Genomic DNA, 18,936 nt, shown 5'->3' on the forward strand with positions numbered 1-18,936 from the left:
ATATTATTCATTTCATAAAAGAATAATCCTTTAAAACCAAAAACCCAAATCACATACCCATATAAACAAGTGATAAATCACATGTTGTCTTCTGGATTTCTACTCCCATAGTTCTTTCTATAGATGTGTGTGTATTTTTCTCATAAGTCTCACAGAATAGTCCTGGATCATTGCATTGCTATTAGTAGCAAAGTCTTTGATCATCCCACAAGGTTACAGTCTCTGTGTACAATGTTCTCCTGGTTTTGCTCATTTCACTGCGCATCAGTTCATTTAGGTCTTTCCAGTTCTTATAGAAATCCATCAATTCATCCTTCCTTATAACACAATAGTATTCTATCACCATCATATACCACAATTTGTTCATCCATTCCCCAATTAAGGGACACCCCCTCATTTTCCATTTCTTTTGCCATGGTAAGCAATTTGATGCAGGTTATACATGTGATATTTTTAAAAAAGGTTATACATGTATTAAAAATCTCACAAAGAAAACAAAGTGAAAAATAGTATGCTTTGATTTGCATTCACATTCCAGCAGTTCTTTCTCATTTTTTTTATCAGAAGGCATGGTATGCTTTTCAGTTTAATCTGCATTATTATTATGAATATCAATAGTAATAATTTTTACTTAAGAAATGTCAAATGTGTGTCTTCTCCTCTCCCTCAAGATACATACCTCTGAACTTAGGTGGAGAAGGGTCTTTAGAGAAGGAATCTACTGGACAGGAATGCTGGGTTAGAGTGGGTTCTGGTTTCAATTACTGCTTTTGTGGGGGAGTTTTTCATGTGTGAAATGATGATGTTGAGTTGACTAGATATTATTTCTAAACCTAGATTCTGTTGACCTGTTGAAAGCAACCTTATCCAGTATCAAAGAGATCATTTATCTTTTTTAGAAGTCTATCAAGAGGGCAGCTGGGTGGCTCAGTGGATTGAAAGCCAGACCTGGAGATGGGAACTCTTGGGTTCAAATCTGACCTCAGACACCTCCTAGCTATGTGACCCTGGAAAAGTCACTTAACCTTCCTTGTCTAGCTCTTATTGCTCTTCTGCCTTGGAACAAATACATAATATTAATTCCAAGTGGAAGGTAAGGATTAAAAAAAAGTCTTTGAGGCAACTGCAATCATGACCAAGAGTGTATTTTCTGTTGTAAAAGAGGTTTTCCTTGTATGAGAGGTGGCTTTATGTCAGTCAACAAGTATTTATTAAACATGTACTATGTGCTAGGCACTAATAATTCTTTCTTTTTTTTGATTAATACTAAATGATGATTTTGCTTCACATATCTAAAAAATCTTTTTTTCTAGCAGTTTACCAAAGTACCAGTGTTTCTTCAACTTAATATTGTCCTATTTTAGATCCTGTTGAGAATAATTATGAAGCCCTACGTGTAGTCAATATTGAAAGAAATGGAAAAGTTATTTACAGTTGTAAGGTATGTTGGTATTGTCTTTACACAGAATTAGATGTGATGAAAAATTAAGTGTTAACCTTTAGCCTATTGATTTTTGTTTTTGGTAAGACTTAATATATTAGAATTCACTTTTAAAATGATATATATATATATATTATAAAACTCTTGCATTATTCCATTTTTCTAGAAAGAAAATTACATGATAAAATGCTGAAAATCAAATAAATAATTAATTGCTTTAAAGAATCATCAGCTAACAAATATTCAAATATGGCTCAAAACAACAAAAAGATGATTATTCATGAAACCATTAAGTTAAATAATTTATAAGGCTTTTTGGGTAATGTGTATTAATTTTAACAGTATAATATTTCTTACTCTAAGCTTTTTTCCTCCCTTTCTCAGTATTTTCCATGATCTCATTCTGTTATTTCTTTAGCTGTTGTCAGTATACATTTTTTGGGTTCTGCTTTCCCCTTCACTGAATACATTTTCCTATTACAATATTTTGTTGTTGCTGTTGTTGTTTTGGACCTGTGACTTGATCCATCTTGTTCAACTTATAGACTTCGAGTACAATAACTTCCTCTACCAATATAATAGCAATTTGTCTACAACTCAGCCTTAAAAAGTTGCCTAAGACATTGAGAGGTGAGATGAGAGGCTCATAGTCATACAGTTAATGCATTTCAGGGGCATAATTTGAATATGAATCTTCTTGTCCTCCAAGACCAACCTTTTATCTCTTAAATCATGCTGTTTAAGTTTTTCTATATTGCTTTGTTTTCTTCACATTTCTATTTTCTTGTACCATAATATTTCACAGCATTGTGCAGAACAATTTGTGCACCTATCCCCCAGTTGTTGTAGTCTTAGGTTTTATCTAGTTTTTGGACTTACAAATAATGCCCTTAGAAATATTTTTGTACAGATAGAGTTTTTCCCCCCTTCTTGCCATTGCCCCTGGGATACAGATAAGGGAATGGATAATTTGGTCCAAGAATACGAACAGTTTTGTATCTCTAAACATTTACTAATAATGTTATTTTTTCTTTTTGCAAACTTAAAGCACTATTAGCATAAATTCTTCACCAGGCAGAATTAGGCATATTCAGGTCTTTTTCAGGAAAAAAATTTGACACACTTATCCCAAGTTGTGGTAGCTATTTGAGGTTTAAATTTTAAAAAATCTCAAAAAAACAAAAACAAATACCAAACAACCCCAAAGCTTTTCTTCATTGATAGTATACTGTTTTAACTACGTAAAGTCATCCTTTTATCCAGGGCCATGAGTACTACTTCCTGTCTTTCAATATACATAGTTAGCCTATTTAGAAGGGACAATGTGTTTCCCACGCTGACATAACCGCCCAGTGCCTATTTTCTGCCAAACTCTTTACCTTATTTGAACTTTTGTTTTGAGTCAGCAGGATCTCAGCTGCTCAAAATATTTAACATTTAATAAAGGATGATTGATTTACTTTTTTACTTTAAAAAAGTATATAATTTGTTTTGATTTAAGGAAGACCCTTCCCCAATAAACACTCAAACAAATCTGGGCTTGCCAATAACAGAAAATTTAACTTGGATATTTTTGCTGCTCAGAGAGGTCTACTATTATATTTGACCAATTTTATTATCTTGTTGTCACCTTTTTGTTTTTATATTATTGTAGTCATTGAGTATGGCGTTCTTTTGGTTCTGTTATGTATCACTTGAAAAGCATTGTTCATCTTGCATCATTTGTATATTTCTCTGAGTTATTCATGTCTCTGGATTTTTTGTTTGCCATTCCTTATGATTTGGTAATATTAAGAATGCATTCATATGTATAATTTAATTTATATTTTAAACATAATTTAATGAGCCATTTACTCAGACTCAGAAGTTGGGCAATTGTTTTGTTTCCATCTTTTTATTATTGTTATTAACAGTTAATTTCTTTTACTAGGACAACAAGAAGAATGTCTTCTTTGGATTATATGATTTGCACACTAAAAAAAATGAGGTAAGAGCAGGAATTCTATGTTATGCTCATTATTTACTTTCTTGCTTTTAAACTCTTTTCTTTCATTTTTTCTTCCTGTTTCTTAGTTATAAATAACTTCCTTAATCTTTCTGTGTTTGCCCTTTTCTTGGTTGTATTCTCATTAAAAATAAAAAAGATTTCAAAAGCTCTTGGATCAAAACACTAATGTCAATATGAAAAATTCTTAGCCTGTAATGCTTTCAAATACAGTATTACAGTTATGTACATTAAACAGTGATTGGACTAAAATATCAGCAAGGTGAAGAGATGAAGAGAAAGCACCCATGTTTCTGTTTCAGGGCCTCATTCTTTACAGGTGCTAGTCAGTCAACATTTATTTAATATCTACTGTGTGCCAGAAATTGTGCTTAAGGACTAGGGATTCAAAGAAAGGCAAAAATGTGGTCTGACCTCAAAAAGCTCACCTTCCCCTGTGGAACAAAACATGCAAACATCTGGGTTAATACAAATTATATCCAAAGTATTTGGAAGATAATAATAATAGTGGACAATGGGGAAGGAAGAACCATATTAGTAAAGACCTTCTTCAGAATATGGGATTTGAGCTGAATCTTGAAGGAAGTCAGGAGATTAAAGTAATGGGGGAAAGCATTCCAAGCAAGAGAAAGCTAGTAAAAATGCACAAAGTTGGGGAATGGAGTACTAGAAGACTTGGAGTAAAATAAAGTATAAGAGTACTGGAAAGATAGGAAGGAGCCAAGTGTTGAAGGGCATTAAAAGTCATTGATCCTGGAGGTAACAGAGTAATTGGAGTTTATTGGGCAGGGAAATGAATCTCTGTATTTTAAGAAAATCTCTTTGGTGGTTTACTAGAGGGCTGATTTTAGTGGCTAGAAGCCTGAGGGAGAGAAAGCAAGGGAAAGCCATTCAACATTCCAGGCTTGAGGTGAGAAAGATCTTTCCCTCTGGCTATAGTAATGTCAGAGGAGGGATGGGAGCCTATGAGAGATGTTGTGAAGGCAAGAATGAGACTACTTGGCAGTAGAATGAAGTATGATGTGAATGCAAAATGGCAGAGGGAAGATGACAACAAAGATTTCAGCCTGGGTGACCAAAAGCTTGGTAGTGCCCTCGACAATAATAGAAAATTTGGAAGGGGAATGCTTTTTGGGGAAAGAGAATGAATTCTGTTTGGGACTTGTTTAATTTGAGATACCCAATCTGAGATGTCCTAAAGACAATTGGTAGTACAAGACAAAGTCAGGAGAGCTATAAAGGCTAATTATATAGATTTTGGAATCATCTGCCTAGAGGAGGTCATTGACTCCATAGAAGTTGATGAGAACATCAAATGAGACAGTATAGAGGGAGAAGAGAAGAGAGCCCAGTACAGAGCTTTAGGGGTGTGTGTGTGTGTGTGTGTGTGTGTGTGTGTGTGTGTGTGTGTGTGTGATAGACTCACTAGTTAGGGGCCAACTCATGTCAGAAGTTATCCTTTACAGGTTAGGAGGGGAAGAACATAAAAATAAAGAATGAACAATGGGGATAAAGTGAGAGAGAGAAGAGTATAATACAGTCTGAATAGATAGCAAGTGAGGCTTTGGGGAAAACTGAAGAATTATAAAGGCAAATATTTTAAAAAGCTAGGAAAGAGGGGATCATGAACTAAGTCTGACAATAAAAAGGTCTAAAACAGAGAAGCTTGTGTGTGTGTGTGTGTGTGTGTGTGTGTGTGTGTGTGTGTGTGTGATTTAAATAAAGTAAGATCAGGAAACCTCCCCAGAAAGAGGTATGATGTGTTGTTCAATGATATTATTTCATGGAACAACTGAGCCCCTGACAGAGTCCCTTTGTGGTGACTGTGTATGTACCATGCTTCCTCCCCATTTAAGCTGTGGTCGAACAGCTGTGGGTCCCGATATTCTCCAGATATTGCTTTGGGTGGCTGCCACCCTACCACAGGAACTGAAAGTCCCTGGAACAAAGCTGGCTGATTGTAGGGGCACTTCTGCCTTTCTGGTACAATACTGTTTTAGCCAGAGTATTTACAGGAAGGGATTGAGAGTTCTTACAACTTACTCTCCACCCTGCCACCTGCCTGACACACACTCTGTGATCCAGTAACACTGGTTTCCTTATCATTCCATGAACAAGACACTCCATCTCTAGACACCCAACATTTTCTTTGGTTGTTGCTCATACCATGAATTCTTTCACTCCTCATTTCCTTCTCCTGGCTTCCTTGAGTTTCTTCAAGTCCCAGCTAAAATCCTACCTTCTTTAAGAAGCTTTCCCTATTTTATTTCCCTAGTGTCTTCTGTCTATTAATCCTGTCTTTATTTTGTGGTACAAGATTTTTTTTTTAACTTTATCTCCCCCATTACACTGTGAGTCCACTGAGAACAGGGTCAGTCTTATCCCTTTCTTTGCATTGTTAGCAGGTGCTTAATCACTGCTTTTTGAATGATTGTAGCCTGGTTAATTCAATGGAGATGTGAGGATTCACATGAAATATTTGGGCATGGTCAAATGGCAGTAAGAATTTTGGGGGGCTTGGGCATGTTCCATATGATTGCCCTCCCTTTTGGAATATGACCCTTAGGTATCATGTATGTCTAGTACCTTTGTTGGCCATTGTTCAGGAGCCAAAATGTCTCTATCTAAAGGAAATGGGTTCTGATAAAAAGTTGTTCCCCCCCTTTCTCTCTCTCTCTCTCTCTCTCTCTCTCACACACACACACACATTCACTCACTCTCATTTATACTATAAACCATAAATAGATGACCTATATTTTCCTATTAACTTCTCTCAATACATGCAGACTTAGATTTTTTTTCACCTTGATTAATCCCACTTATGTACATTCTCTTTGACCCAACTTGGACTCAGTTGCTTTTAGAATATAAATGATAATTACATTTTGAAACTCTTATAGCTACTTGGTCTAATAAATGCTCTAAGTAGGCCCTTAGCTTTTTCTCTTGCTTGCTGCTAAATCTCCAAGACCCCTTCCTTTTTATCTTTTCTGAGTGATTCTGAATTTGTCTTTTAAAAAAGGGCAAATAATTGTAGCCATCCCTAGCTATTCCTAACTCTTCATTTAGTTTCTTTCAGAGTAAGTAAATTTTCCAATTTGTAACTAGCTTTTTTGAGAGGCCAGACTCTTAATCTTTTTGACATTTTGAAAATTCCTTACAATTTAAAAAAATTCTTACAAAATGAAAATAGAGATTAAACAGAGTTGAAAATTTTTCCTAAAAAGCTGCAGAAATTCTTACTAGAGTGCTCAAAGAAAACACTAGTATTTATAGCAATTGTGGTGATGCTTTTAGGTCAGATTTTTAAGTTCGTGGAATTTTGACTTGCCAGCATTATACTTGCTAATTACTATTATAAAATTGTATATATTTTATTTAAAAATTTAAGGTGATTTATAAATTTAGGAATGCTCTTTAATATGGAACTCCATAATCCAATAAAATTTTTATTTCTAAATAGCATCTGTATACATTTGAGAAAGATTTGCAAGTTGCCAGTTGTTCCATCAACCATGAGAAAACATTACTTGGTAAGTAACATTCTCTTGAACTTTTGCAATGATAATTTATTCTGCATTATCCATTTTTAGGGAGATTATTTTCTTAGACAAGTTAGTAGACCCTAACCTATATGGAAACATAAATTGTGTTGTATTTCAACTTATGTCATTCTGTCATTTTAGCTCTTAAGTGTAAAATGAAAATCATTAATGTCTTCCAGATTTGAAAATCTCTAATAAAGTTTTCCATTTTTCCCCCATTAGCTGTAAGTTTTCTTCAGTCAGATAAGGAAAGAAGAAATGAACTTCAACCAGGTAATGGCTGCTTTTTGCTATATTTGTTAATAGTCATTAGTTTGCTGTTTTGTTTTTTTTCAGGCTCATGCATAGGAAGCATAGGCATTTACTAATTGCTGTGCTAGGAATACAGATACAAACAAAAAGAAAGACAGCTCTTGCTCTGAAGGAGCTTATATTCTAAAAGGGTAAAATAATATTCAAAAGGGAATTGAAAAGTTGGTCTTGGAGGGGGAAGGAGGAAGAAGCCTGGTTTGGGGGCATAATTTTCAAGTCCAGAAAGTCAGGAAGAGACCCGAGAGGAGGATGAAGATAGATTGGCCTTAACCTTTCCACAAATGACATAGAATTTCAGTTTTCCAAAGATGAATTATTCTAATTTTAGAATGAAAGCCCTAGGATCATGAGGTGCATGAGTTTTGTTCCAAATATGAGCTGAGCCTCATCTTGCTCATCTTTGAAAGCTCAGCTTCTCTTTGAATATTTATGTAACACCCTGTAATATTCTTTTCTTTCTTTGAAAATCTTTAGTACCTTTTTTATGTCTATATGTCTTATCTGATATTTATGTAAATCCTTGTATTGTCAATTCTCATGTGATTCTCCATAGTAGGAAACCTCTGTGCAAACCCTGAGTTCAAATGTGCAAACTAGCCCTGGGTCAGTTTCTAGGGAGCATTATCTGACTTAGGTACATTTTACTTCTTGGCCAGCTAATGGTTACAAGTGAGCTAAAAAGGGATGAGTGGAGAGGTTCTCAATTGGGATCAGCCAGGAGATATAGAAGGGCTATTCATTAATGCATTCAACAAAAAATTTTCATTAATGACAATTTTTACCAAATAAATAGATTTTTAGGAGACTAAGTTTTCTGAATACATGCCACTAAATTTACTCCCCTGCAGGGAGCTATAGCCTCATTCTTTACCGTTCCATTTTTCCCTTAGGCAAGTGGTCATCATTCTTCTATTCCTTCCCATTTCACCAGTTTCTTTTCTGGAATCTGGACCAAGGCTGCCTGATCAGATAGGAGCCCTGTTCTTCAATGTAGGAAGTTGCCAACTCTCATAAGAACGAATTACCCCACCCAAAATTAAACAGAGAATCATATTTGAGTCTCTTTTACCTGTTTTCCACAACCCTGAAACAGGTATAGTTGTTAGGTGATGGTTTCTGGAAAACCTGTGCATTATCTGTCCTCATCTAAAGGAGGGAGAGGTTAGGATCCCAGGATTTCCATATCTGGTTGCAATTTTTTCTTCCTTCTTCTTGAGGTTCTTCTCTGAATTATCTTTCTCTCTCTACCAGTCAGCACCAGCTCCTGGCAGATACTTTTTGGGAAATAGAGCTGCTGTTTCCCCCTCAATCAGTAACTATTATTTGGGTCTAAGGCCTCATGGGAAATGTATTTACCACATTTGTACCTACTTTATATCTACCCCTCCACTCCCCGCCCCCCTTCCTTTTATGCAGAAGGAGTAGAAGAGAGGGATGAAAGGGAAAGTTAGAATTGTTTCATACTTTGTTTGTTGTGGTTAATATGGAGGAGTGAAAAGTAGAAGTAAAAAGATCTCTTAGGAGCCTATCACAATGGTTCATGAGTGTTAATGAGAATCAAGTAGCCTTAAGGTGCTGGCAGTAAGAATAGAGAAACAGAGAATTATAGAGAGATTGTGGAGCTAGAATCAACAGGATCTGGTTACCAATTGTATTTGAGAGATAGGGAATTGGGAAGAGTTAATGATAATACTAATGAAGAAGACTAAGTGAATGGTGAGATAACTAAGTGAAAAGTAGTGAAGTAAGAAGATTTTGGGGTGGAAGATAAGATCAGTTATAGACATGCTGAAGTTAGATATTCAAGTAGAGCATTCTAAAGGCAGTTGGAAATATGGGGCCAGAGCTCAGAAGAGATTTGGAAGTCACTTGTGTGAAGAAAATTTTTCAAACTATAGGAGGAAAGGGAGCTATCAAGAGACAGTTATTAAGGGTAAAATACAGAATCTTGAAAAATGCTCACCTTAAGAATTTATGATGAGGAAGGGGAGCCAATGAAGGAGACTGGGGAAAAGTGATTAGAGAGGTAGGAAGAGAGTCAAGAGAATGTGGAGTCTCAGAAGACAAGGGAGGAAGAGATTGAGAACCCTCGAGGAGGGGAATTGTCAGCCCTATCCAATGTTATAATGTCAGGAAGGATGAGGATGGAGAAAACTTGTTGATTTTAGGGTTTAGGATGTCATTGATTAGCTTTAAAGAAGCAGTTTCAATAATGGTAAAGACTGAAGCCAGGTTGCAAACTTTAGAGGAATGTTGTCTTTTGTCTTGCTATCAATTCACCCCTTATTCAAATCTAGTTTCTATGTATAGTCATTGGTATCCTTAAAAGAGCAGTTTCAATGATAAAGTAATAAAGACAGAAGCGAGATTGCAAGAGATTGAAGGAAGGTTTTATCTTTGTTTTGTCACTGATTGACCCACTATATAAATCTAGCCTTTCTGTAAAGTCTTCTTTAAGTATTCTAGTCCATGCTACTTCTTATCCTTTCAACTTCTGATAATTTTTTATTCAGTGCTCCATACTTATTTCATAGATTCATAAAACATTAGAACTGAAAAAGATTTTAGAGACTAGCTAGTCCCATTTCACTTTACAGATAAGGGAATTGAGGCCAAAAGAAGAAGTGTGAAAGGAAGAAAATAAACATTTATTTAGAACCTACTAAATGTCAGGTACTGTACCAAGTATTTTATGCATTATTATTTGAATTGACTTACTCAATTTGTCATTTAAAGTGATTCTCTCACTACCACATAATGAGAGAGCTGGAGCTGGACCTAAAATTCAGATCTTTTACTTCCTGTGCCATTTCCAGTACACTAAAAGGTCATAAAGAGTTTTAAAAAGAAATATTCCTAAATAAAATTCTACTACATTGGTAAAATCATATCTTAAAAATTTGGTGCAATGTTCATCAGGGAACAAGTGTTTAACTAGAATAGGATGAGATCTCAAAATAATGACCCTTTGAGCCCTAATTTTAAAGTCACAGAACAATGGACCTTTTTGTATGATTTTCTATAGTTGCTTAAAATCATGTATTAATATGGCCAAGATAATAGGTTCAGGTTTAGTGTGAGCCAAATAGCTTTGTGTTCTGTTTCATAGCTGTAGCTTTTGTTCTAACATTAGCTATGTGGTATATAAAAACACTGAATATTAGCTATCCAGTATATAAGGCATATATGGCACTTGGAGGGAAGGGGAGCACTTGGAAATGGGAAAGTAGCTCAGTTAGTACAAATATGATTCTATTATTAGGGAAAAAATAACTTGGAGTATAATCCTGATTGTATGACATCTCATACACACAAACATACCCAAAAGATCATGGCATTATTGCATACCAATAATATTTGCCATGGAACTAAATTGTATGTGAATCCTGTTTAGCTCCTGGCCAGGCATAGAACCAAGTACTGTTTGTGCCTCATGAAGCCAAAGTCTTTGTGTATTTCTCTGGAAATGACTTCTCTGGGATTTTCAACTCGTCCCATCAATGTGGAAATCCATTTTCTGCCATATTTTAAATCAATTTGAGCTATAAAATCCTCTCAACTTCTATTCCAACTTTTTCTTATTCCTGAAACTGTACCTGCTAATTCAGGTGATTTATCATGTTTCCAGAGACCTAATGGTACTATCAGGTCTGTTCATCTAGCAGGTGAAAATGTGAGGACTGATAACTCAGACTCTCCTAAGAAAACTGACTTTTGTTTCAAATGTAATTCTTTATCACAGTCTAAACAATTCTTGCAAAACTAGGCATTTGTCCACTGCCTCTCCTCCTCCCCTTCTATGTCCTGTGATTTGGGCTCATCAAGGACTTCTTTGTTTGTACTTGGCTCTCTTGAAAAACTACTTCTGTGTTCTGTCGATTACATATTGACATGCCACATATTGGAGAGCTATCAAGTGGTTTTTGAAGCCTGGGTTTCTACTCTTCTGGGGACTTGTCATTACTAGATGCTTCTGGATTTTGGAAAATTTCTTTGGGTTGTCAAAGAAGCACATTAGCATTTGTATGAAAATGGTTTTCCAGGGACTTTTGGATTCAGTTTTGCTAATGTGAGGTTAGGGATAGGAAAAAAAAATTAATTAATGGGAATGCCAGAATTGTTTCCCTTAGTTTGTATTCAGTTTAAAAAAGAGCTTGTAGCAATCTCCCCTTCCATTTGCTTTTGGGAAAGATACAATATTACTTGTTATTAATCTTAATCACTTAATATATTTATTTCTTTGTAGTCTCTAAGTGTTTGACTTTGTTGATTGAAATTCATCCAGTTAACAATGTGAAGGTCCTGAAAGCAGTGGATAGCTGCATATGGGTACAGGTGAGCTAATTTGTCACTAACTGCCCAAATCAAAAGGCATGCAACTCTAAATACAACTCTATTTTTTTCTGAAAAAAAAATCTTACATAATATGGCATCAAAGGTCTGAATGCACTTAATATGACTTTTATATGCAATGTTTACATTAAGCATGGGTATGGAAATATCTCTCTGTTCTAATCAAAGTAGCCTGCTCCTTGTTTCCCGTATGTCATTCCATCTTCTGCCTGTGCCTTTCCACAAGTGACTTCTTATATTTGGAATTTACTTTCTTCTCATGCCCACCTTTTAGAAATCCTTGGCTTTCATGAAAGGATGGGTCAGATGTCAGCTTCTATGGGAGTCCATTCCAGATTCTCTCTAGTTCTTAATACTCTCTCCTGAGAATTTCTGTTACTTGGTATATACTTTTCCCTCATGAAACTACAAGCTTTTTTGCTTTTCTATCCCCAGTGATTAGCCTGCTGGCTGGCACATAATAGATGCTTAATAAATATGTTTCTTGACCAACCAACTGACTTTATATTTACCTACAAATATATAATAAATTTCCTCAGTGGACTATAATTGCCTTCAGGTCAGGGAGAAGAAAATCCAGACTAAGTCATTGTTGAATCTCCAGTAAAGGTGCTGTTAAATCTTTACATAGTCACATGCAGTTGTTTGTTAGACTACTGAATTGGCATCCCAAATTTTACTTTGGCTCTGCATTGTCTGAACATTCTGGTTCATATCCTCCATGAATCCAGGCCAGGATATGAAACTAAACCATTTTTGAGGGTCATTTTTTTCCTCTAGGGAAAAAAAATCTTGTTGCTAGTAATTTCTACCTGATGGATCCAGGATCTCTCAAAATCATAAGGTAGCCTCCACCCCTTAACATAGCCATTTCTAGAAGAATGTTTTGTCACTTAGGTATATAGGAGAGGAAGCACAAAGTGGAGAAATTATCAAGGGCTCTAGGAAACAGCTTTCCTAGATGAGTTCTCTTTCTTTAGTTGCCACATGGGAGTGGCCAAGCAGGGATGGGGGAAAGAATGCTGCCAAAGTTTGACCCTGTTATGGAAAGTCTCTTGAAAGAGTTTGCTATTTGCCAAGAAGGGAAAGTGGAAGGAAAAGAGCATCAGGGGTGAGGTCACTCCCTATCATTTAAAGGTCCACTGGCTCATTAGCTCTTTCTGCACTCTGATCAGAAGGGAACTGCCTTGTCATCTAAAGGAATAAAGTCCTCTCCCTGAAAAGTCACATACATGGTTGGTCAGAAGCAGAAAGGGAACCTGAAATGACCCCTCTACTTTTCACTTGACCCTTGTTACATCTATAAAGCACCACATATATATGTACATGTCTTGTGTCTATGCATATTTATGAATCAATTCAAACTAGTACCCACGGCACAAGCCTAATTCCCTTTGCTCTTCCCAGAGATACTTACTTTAGTCCTTTTCCTTTCCTCCTAATCCCCACATAACCACTTTCCTTTCTCTTATAACATATACATATCATGAATCCTAAATCAAATCTATAATTGAAATCTATATTATCAAATATTTTAAAACTTTTAAGTTTGTCGGTTCTAATAACAGCATCACTAAGCTGATAATGCTCTCATCTATATTCTAATGGACCTATAGGGCTACAAATAGTCCACAAAATGATTTGTTTACTCTGCTAATTTCTGTATTTCTTCAAAAGTCAAAGCAGACAGAGAATGATAGAGACACAGAAAGACAGAGAATGTGTGTTTTTATATTTATCTATAGCTTCTTCTAACATTGTCCTAGAATTGTTTAAGAAATATATTTTGTTTAGTCTTTAAGAAAACAACCACTTACCAGAATGAATGGTAGAATGTTCACCTTTTATTCAGTTGGAGGCTCATTGACTTCAAATAGGTAGTCCCTAATTTTCCATAACTATAAGATCCTAGGGTTTAAAATTTGAAGGAACCTTAGTGATTATCTAATCCAGTCCCCTCATTTTATAGCTTGGAAAACTGGGACCAAGAAAGATGAATGAAATAAAATGTTTTTGAATGATTAAATATTGATCATTTTTATAGTTATTAGTAATAGTCTTGGGACTGAAGCCTAGATGTTCTGATTTTTTAAAAGATCAGTGGGGTATTGTTTTTTCCCCCTATTCTACCATATTTGGCTTCTCTCTCACTTCAGAATAGTCATTGTATTTTTGTGTGTATATCCTCAAATTATGTGTTTCATGCTCATAAATAAGTTCTGTATCTGGCAGAACACTGATCAGATGCTACTTTTGGAATATCTGTGCTAGTAAGGCAGTTGCTTATGGTTGTGAATAATTTGCTTTTTACAGTTTCTCTATCCAAATGATGAAAGAAAGCCTTTCCCAGAGAGCCATCTGTTACTGATTTCAGAAGAGAGATGTAAGTGCCTCTTTAGTTTTCAGTTGGTTTGCTATCCTGGTTAAAAATAAAACCCCAACTATATATGAATGAAACTTTACAAATAAAAATGACCTACTTGCAGAGGTTTCTAAGCTCATCAAGGTGGCAACTAGGAATAGCACCCTGTTCCTTCAATGAAGATTTGAGTGTTGAATGGCTTTATTTCGCACAGAGGTGACTTTTCCTGACTACTTTTGATTGCCTCATGCTTTTTGTAGTTTTCTCATGTGGAGATATGAGCTATTTGATCACATCTGGGAGGAGGAAACATTTTGGTGTTGTTTCTTCAAAATGGGCCAAAATATTCCAGACTTTCATACTGTTGACTTTACTAAGTCTGCTGTCAGAAACAGATGCTGTTGTCGGTAGGGCAACCAGTATAGGCTTTTCTCCTGAAGTGGGTTGGGTTTGTGGGGAGCTGTACTCAGGTTCTTGCTTACCAGGAGTGTGCATGTACTTGATAGCTGGCTTTAAGAGGGGGGTGGGGATGATCAGCTCTGACTTGTGCACTGACATGCAAGTGACTGTCCAAAAGGTTATTTTAAAGCTTTGTAGAGGTTTTATCCTGAGACTGCCATAGGTTAGATTCTTACTTCTTCCTCCCCCAATTATTTTGTGTAATGGGGTTTTCCCCTGAGGTATATTAATTTGAGTGGTCCATTTTTTTATATATTGAATCAGGCCTTGGAACCATAGTGCTCTGTATTCTTTTTTCCAAGATTGATGTGTGAGTAATTGGTTAGTGCTTCAGAGAGAAGCTCATCTAACATTAAAAGCATTATGCACTATGGACATTATAGCACTGAGTAAATGCAGAGCTTGAAAGAGCCCATGAGGTGGAAAAGGGCACAGTTTTTAATTGAGCATTTATTGTGAGGGCACCATCTGGAGTTGGACTGCTTTGTGTCCTGTCATTTAATCTGTATTCCCACAGGGCTTTGTTCATAACGGCTTCTGTGCCAAATCATTAACTGGAAGCCTTAATCCTATTTGTCACAAATATTGAATTTTTTCCTTTTCTATTTTTTAAGATATTGAACAATTTCATATCCAAGTCATCAGGGAAGATGAAAATAGGGTGGTAAGTACTCGAACCCTTCCCTACTGCTGCAATTCAAAATTCTTCCACAAACAATTCATTCCTAGGCAGAAGGGTAGCTTAGTGGATAGAGAGCCAGGCCTGGAGACAAGAGGTCATAGGCTCAGAAATGGTCTCAGACACTTCCTCGTTTTGTGACCTTGGACAAGTCACTTAATCCCACTTGTCTTGTTCTTACTGCTCTTTTGCCTTGGAACTGCTATTTATTCTAAGACACATAGCAAGGGCATTCCTGTCATAAAAAAGACAGAATAATATTAGAACATGAAAATACATTGAAGTTTAAGCCTATAGCTTTAAATGATGATGATATTGATAGAACTTTAAGGTTTGCAAAGTGCTTTACACATGTTTTCTCACTTTTTCCTCACAAAATCCTGGGATGCAGGTGCTAATATTCTCATTCTCCAAACAAGTAAACTGAGGTAGATAGAGGTTTAAATATGTTGCCCAAGGTAACATAGTCAGTAAATGTCTGAGGCAGGATTTGAATTCAGGTCTTCCTGAATTTTTGGCTCAGTGCTCTATTCCCTTGTGCCACCTAACTGAATTGACTACTAAAAAAAAATCATATCCCCAAGTTTTAATCAGAGAAGAAGTAAACAATCAGGATCAGAATGGTGCTGTAGAAAGGCTGTTGGAATTAGTGAGTGGGTTTAAATTAAAATTCTGCCTTTGGAACTTGTCTATCTTCTTCAGGCCTCAATTTCCTCATCTGTTAGAAGAAAATTGAGGGTGTTAGTGTAGATGACTTTTAGGATCCTCTCTACCACTAAATCTAGGTTTCCATGATTTCCTTCAAATCTGCTACCAACTCATAGGTGTGACCAAATGAGGATGCCAATAATACAAGAAGGGAGAATAATAGCCAATGCTTACACAGTACTTTAAGGGTTACAAATTACATTACATATGTTATATTATTTGATCATCACCATAGATCTATGAAATGTATGCTATAGATATTACCACATACATTTTACCTGTGTGGAAGAGGAATCACAGAAAGGTTAAACAATCACCTGAATAGGAAGTGTTGGGAGAGGGATTTGAACCTAGGATTCTCCTGCCTCTAAATGGCAAGCTCTTTCCACAGTGGAACCTCTTTTATTTATAGAGGAGTTGGAAATTAGCCTGGGATATCCAGGACCTGGAGGCAAACACCTTTGGTGTCTGTTTGCCTCTTGTGAATGCTTTTTGAATTAGCTAGGATCCATTGATGGGAGAGAGAAGAAAACCAGTGAGGCGATCCTTGCTCCATTCTGCCAATCTCCAGGCTACCCCAGACTAGTTTCACATCATTCTTAAATACTACAGGATGTTATAGTGATTGGGGTCGTAGAAGAAGCAAAACCTTTGCTTTAAATCCTACATCCCCCAAATCAGCCTCTGAAGAGAAATTCACCCTAAGTTTGACGTAAGAATATCAATGAAATACAAAGTAGTCATTTAAAGCTTGCTCACCTTGGTTGTCTCTAGACTATTTCTTCTTTTGGTCTATCTGCCTCAGTATAGCTTACTCTGAAGCCAGATGGGTAAATTGGGGTGGGGATGATGATAATTATAGCAATGCTATAATTACTTTGAGGCAGCACTCTACAAGTATAGAAGCTTTTTGGTCTCAGGACCTCTTTACACTTTTAAAAATTATTGAGGATACATTCTTTCCTCAAGAGCTTTTGTTTATGTAGGTTTTAGTTATTGGTATTTTCCATATTAGAAATTAAAATGTCTCAGTATTATTATGAAAATAGTTTTGACCTTGTGGACCTTCTGGGTTACCCGGATTACAATGTATAGTAGATCTGATCTTCTTAATAAGGAGATCTGAGTTTTAGTCCTACTCTGCACCTAACCCCCCTGAATGGGTTTGGAAAAATCACCTAACTTCAGTTTTTTTGTTTTGTTTTGGTCTATAAAATGAGGAGGTTGAACTAGGTGACCTCTCTGGTACTTTTCTATTATGTAATTCTGTATTGTTTCAGATTTGTGTTTTATTTTAGCTGTGGGCGTACTTGCTTCTTTGCCTTCAAAGTTGAAGTGAAGTGGCTTCATTAGGTTATATAAAAGGCTAGGAAGTCTGAATCAACAGTTGACTTCCAATGGGAGTGGCCTGGACCAAATGCCTCCCTATAAGATGGAATGGATGAAGTCTTACCTGAAAGAATAATTGGAAGGAATTATTAATGAAATATTTAAGAGCAATTTTCATCTCTGAGATTCTTGATTGCTGATGCTGATTATTACTTTTCTTTTAAAAATAGATATATATGGTCTAAAAAACCCCTTTTGCCCCATCAGGTGATTAAAAATTTGGATCATCTCCCAAGAGACCGAGTTGTTGAGGACTTTCTTTGGGCCCAATGGGATATGTCAGAACAGAGATTATACTATATCATCCTAAAGGTAAAAAAAAAAATCCACTGATATTTTCTTTTTCTGAATAAAATTTGTATTTCTTGTGATTATTACTTTAAAGCAGCATTATTTGGAGATGTAGTTCTATCAAAGTGGTAAAAATGTTCTTTTCCCAGTTTTGTCTATGAACTTCTTTACTTTCCAGTAGTAACCTCTTTCACCATTTCATTAATTTTGATCATATATTGTTTTTTCTTTTAGAAATCAGAAAGTATCTTAAAGTGTATCCAGTTCTATGCTGATGAGAATTTTAACTTAATTGTAAGTCCAAACTTCATTTATATGTTTTCCTTCTAGAGAGCTTGTATAGTAGATTATATTTATGAACAACCAATGGCATTATATATTTAAACATTCAGGAACTAGAGAAGCACAATATTCTCCAGGTACAGTCATGTATTAGATAAAGAAGGGGACTGGAAAGGTTAGTAATAAAATATGCTTTGTGGAGTCAGAGTAGCTTATGTATAAGAGTAGGGTTAGTAAGAAATTTGACTATAATTGATAGAGCCCAAAGTGGTTAAATATCTTCATATTTGCTCCAAAATGAACTGGGGACAGTGATGGGAAACTATGTAAACATGTAAAGGCTAATCAGAAAAAAATAATCATTATTACTAGCTCAAAACTCATGCAATATCATTCCACATGAAGCAGACATTTTTGATCATCTTATAGATGAGACAGTATGTGTGTATTATATACATATATGTGTATAATATGTCTGCATATTGTATTATGGACCCTTTTGATAATTTGGTGAATCCTATGGACTTTTCAGAATAATCCTTTTAAATGCATAAAATAAAATGCATTGAATTACCAAAAGACCCATTATCAATGAGAAGAACAACGATCTGCTCAAAAGAATTTTGAACTCAGAGTTAATGTGACAAAACTCTTTTATTTCATTCTCATGAGAATGGGTACTCACAAGCCAGTTAAGCAACTACCAGCAATGGGAGCACACAGGCTCCCTTTTATTAACATGAATCAGTGTCTTCCCTCATTCACCATTGGTTGGTTCCTAGAGAGTTTTATAATCTCATCACAAGATCCAGTCAATCAAAATGTAATTTACAACCCCAATCATTCACTTTAAAGTAAAACAACTTTACCTGTTAGCCTCTTAAAGGCAGCTAAACTAGCATGGTTTCCTGGTCATGTCCTATTGATGTGAATGTGGGGGAAAGGAGCTTTAGCTTAAGCATGAAACATGAAACAACTCAATTTTCTCTTCTTACTCCATTACACAGACTTAAGAGAAGAGTCCACCATTTTGTCAGGACCTGTTCCCCACAGTAGACAAGGAATAATAGTTGAACTGCCAACCGAGGCTATATCATGGGTATTATAGCA

At 35.8% G+C, this 18,936-nt stretch overlaps 1 protein-coding gene across 1 annotated transcript in view; it reads left to right on the forward strand.

Annotated features, from left to right (window-relative positions):
* GSAP (gamma-secretase activating protein) overlaps positions 1–18,936 on the forward strand; it is a 109,462-nt gene that overhangs the window by 13,837 nt on the left and 76,689 nt on the right. Inside the window, exons 2-10 of the mRNA XM_007504052.3 lie at positions 1,365–1,441; positions 3,372–3,428; positions 6,910–6,979; positions 7,214–7,264; positions 11,550–11,638; positions 13,970–14,039; positions 15,092–15,141; positions 17,461–17,565; positions 17,779–17,838. Of these exons, the coding sequence (XP_007504114.2) occupies positions 1,365–1,441; positions 3,372–3,428; positions 6,910–6,979; positions 7,214–7,264; positions 11,550–11,638; positions 13,970–14,039; positions 15,092–15,141; positions 17,461–17,565; positions 17,779–17,838 (629 nt within the window). The remainder of the gene's footprint in view (positions 1–1,364; positions 1,442–3,371; positions 3,429–6,909; positions 6,980–7,213; positions 7,265–11,549; positions 11,639–13,969; positions 14,040–15,091; positions 15,142–17,460; positions 17,566–17,778; positions 17,839–18,936) is intronic.

The sequence above is a fragment of the Monodelphis domestica genome, chromosome 5, assembly GCF_027887165.1.
Source record: "Monodelphis domestica isolate mMonDom1 chromosome 5, mMonDom1.pri, whole genome shotgun sequence".
Taxonomy (NCBI): domain Eukaryota; kingdom Metazoa; phylum Chordata; class Mammalia; order Didelphimorphia; family Didelphidae; genus Monodelphis; species Monodelphis domestica.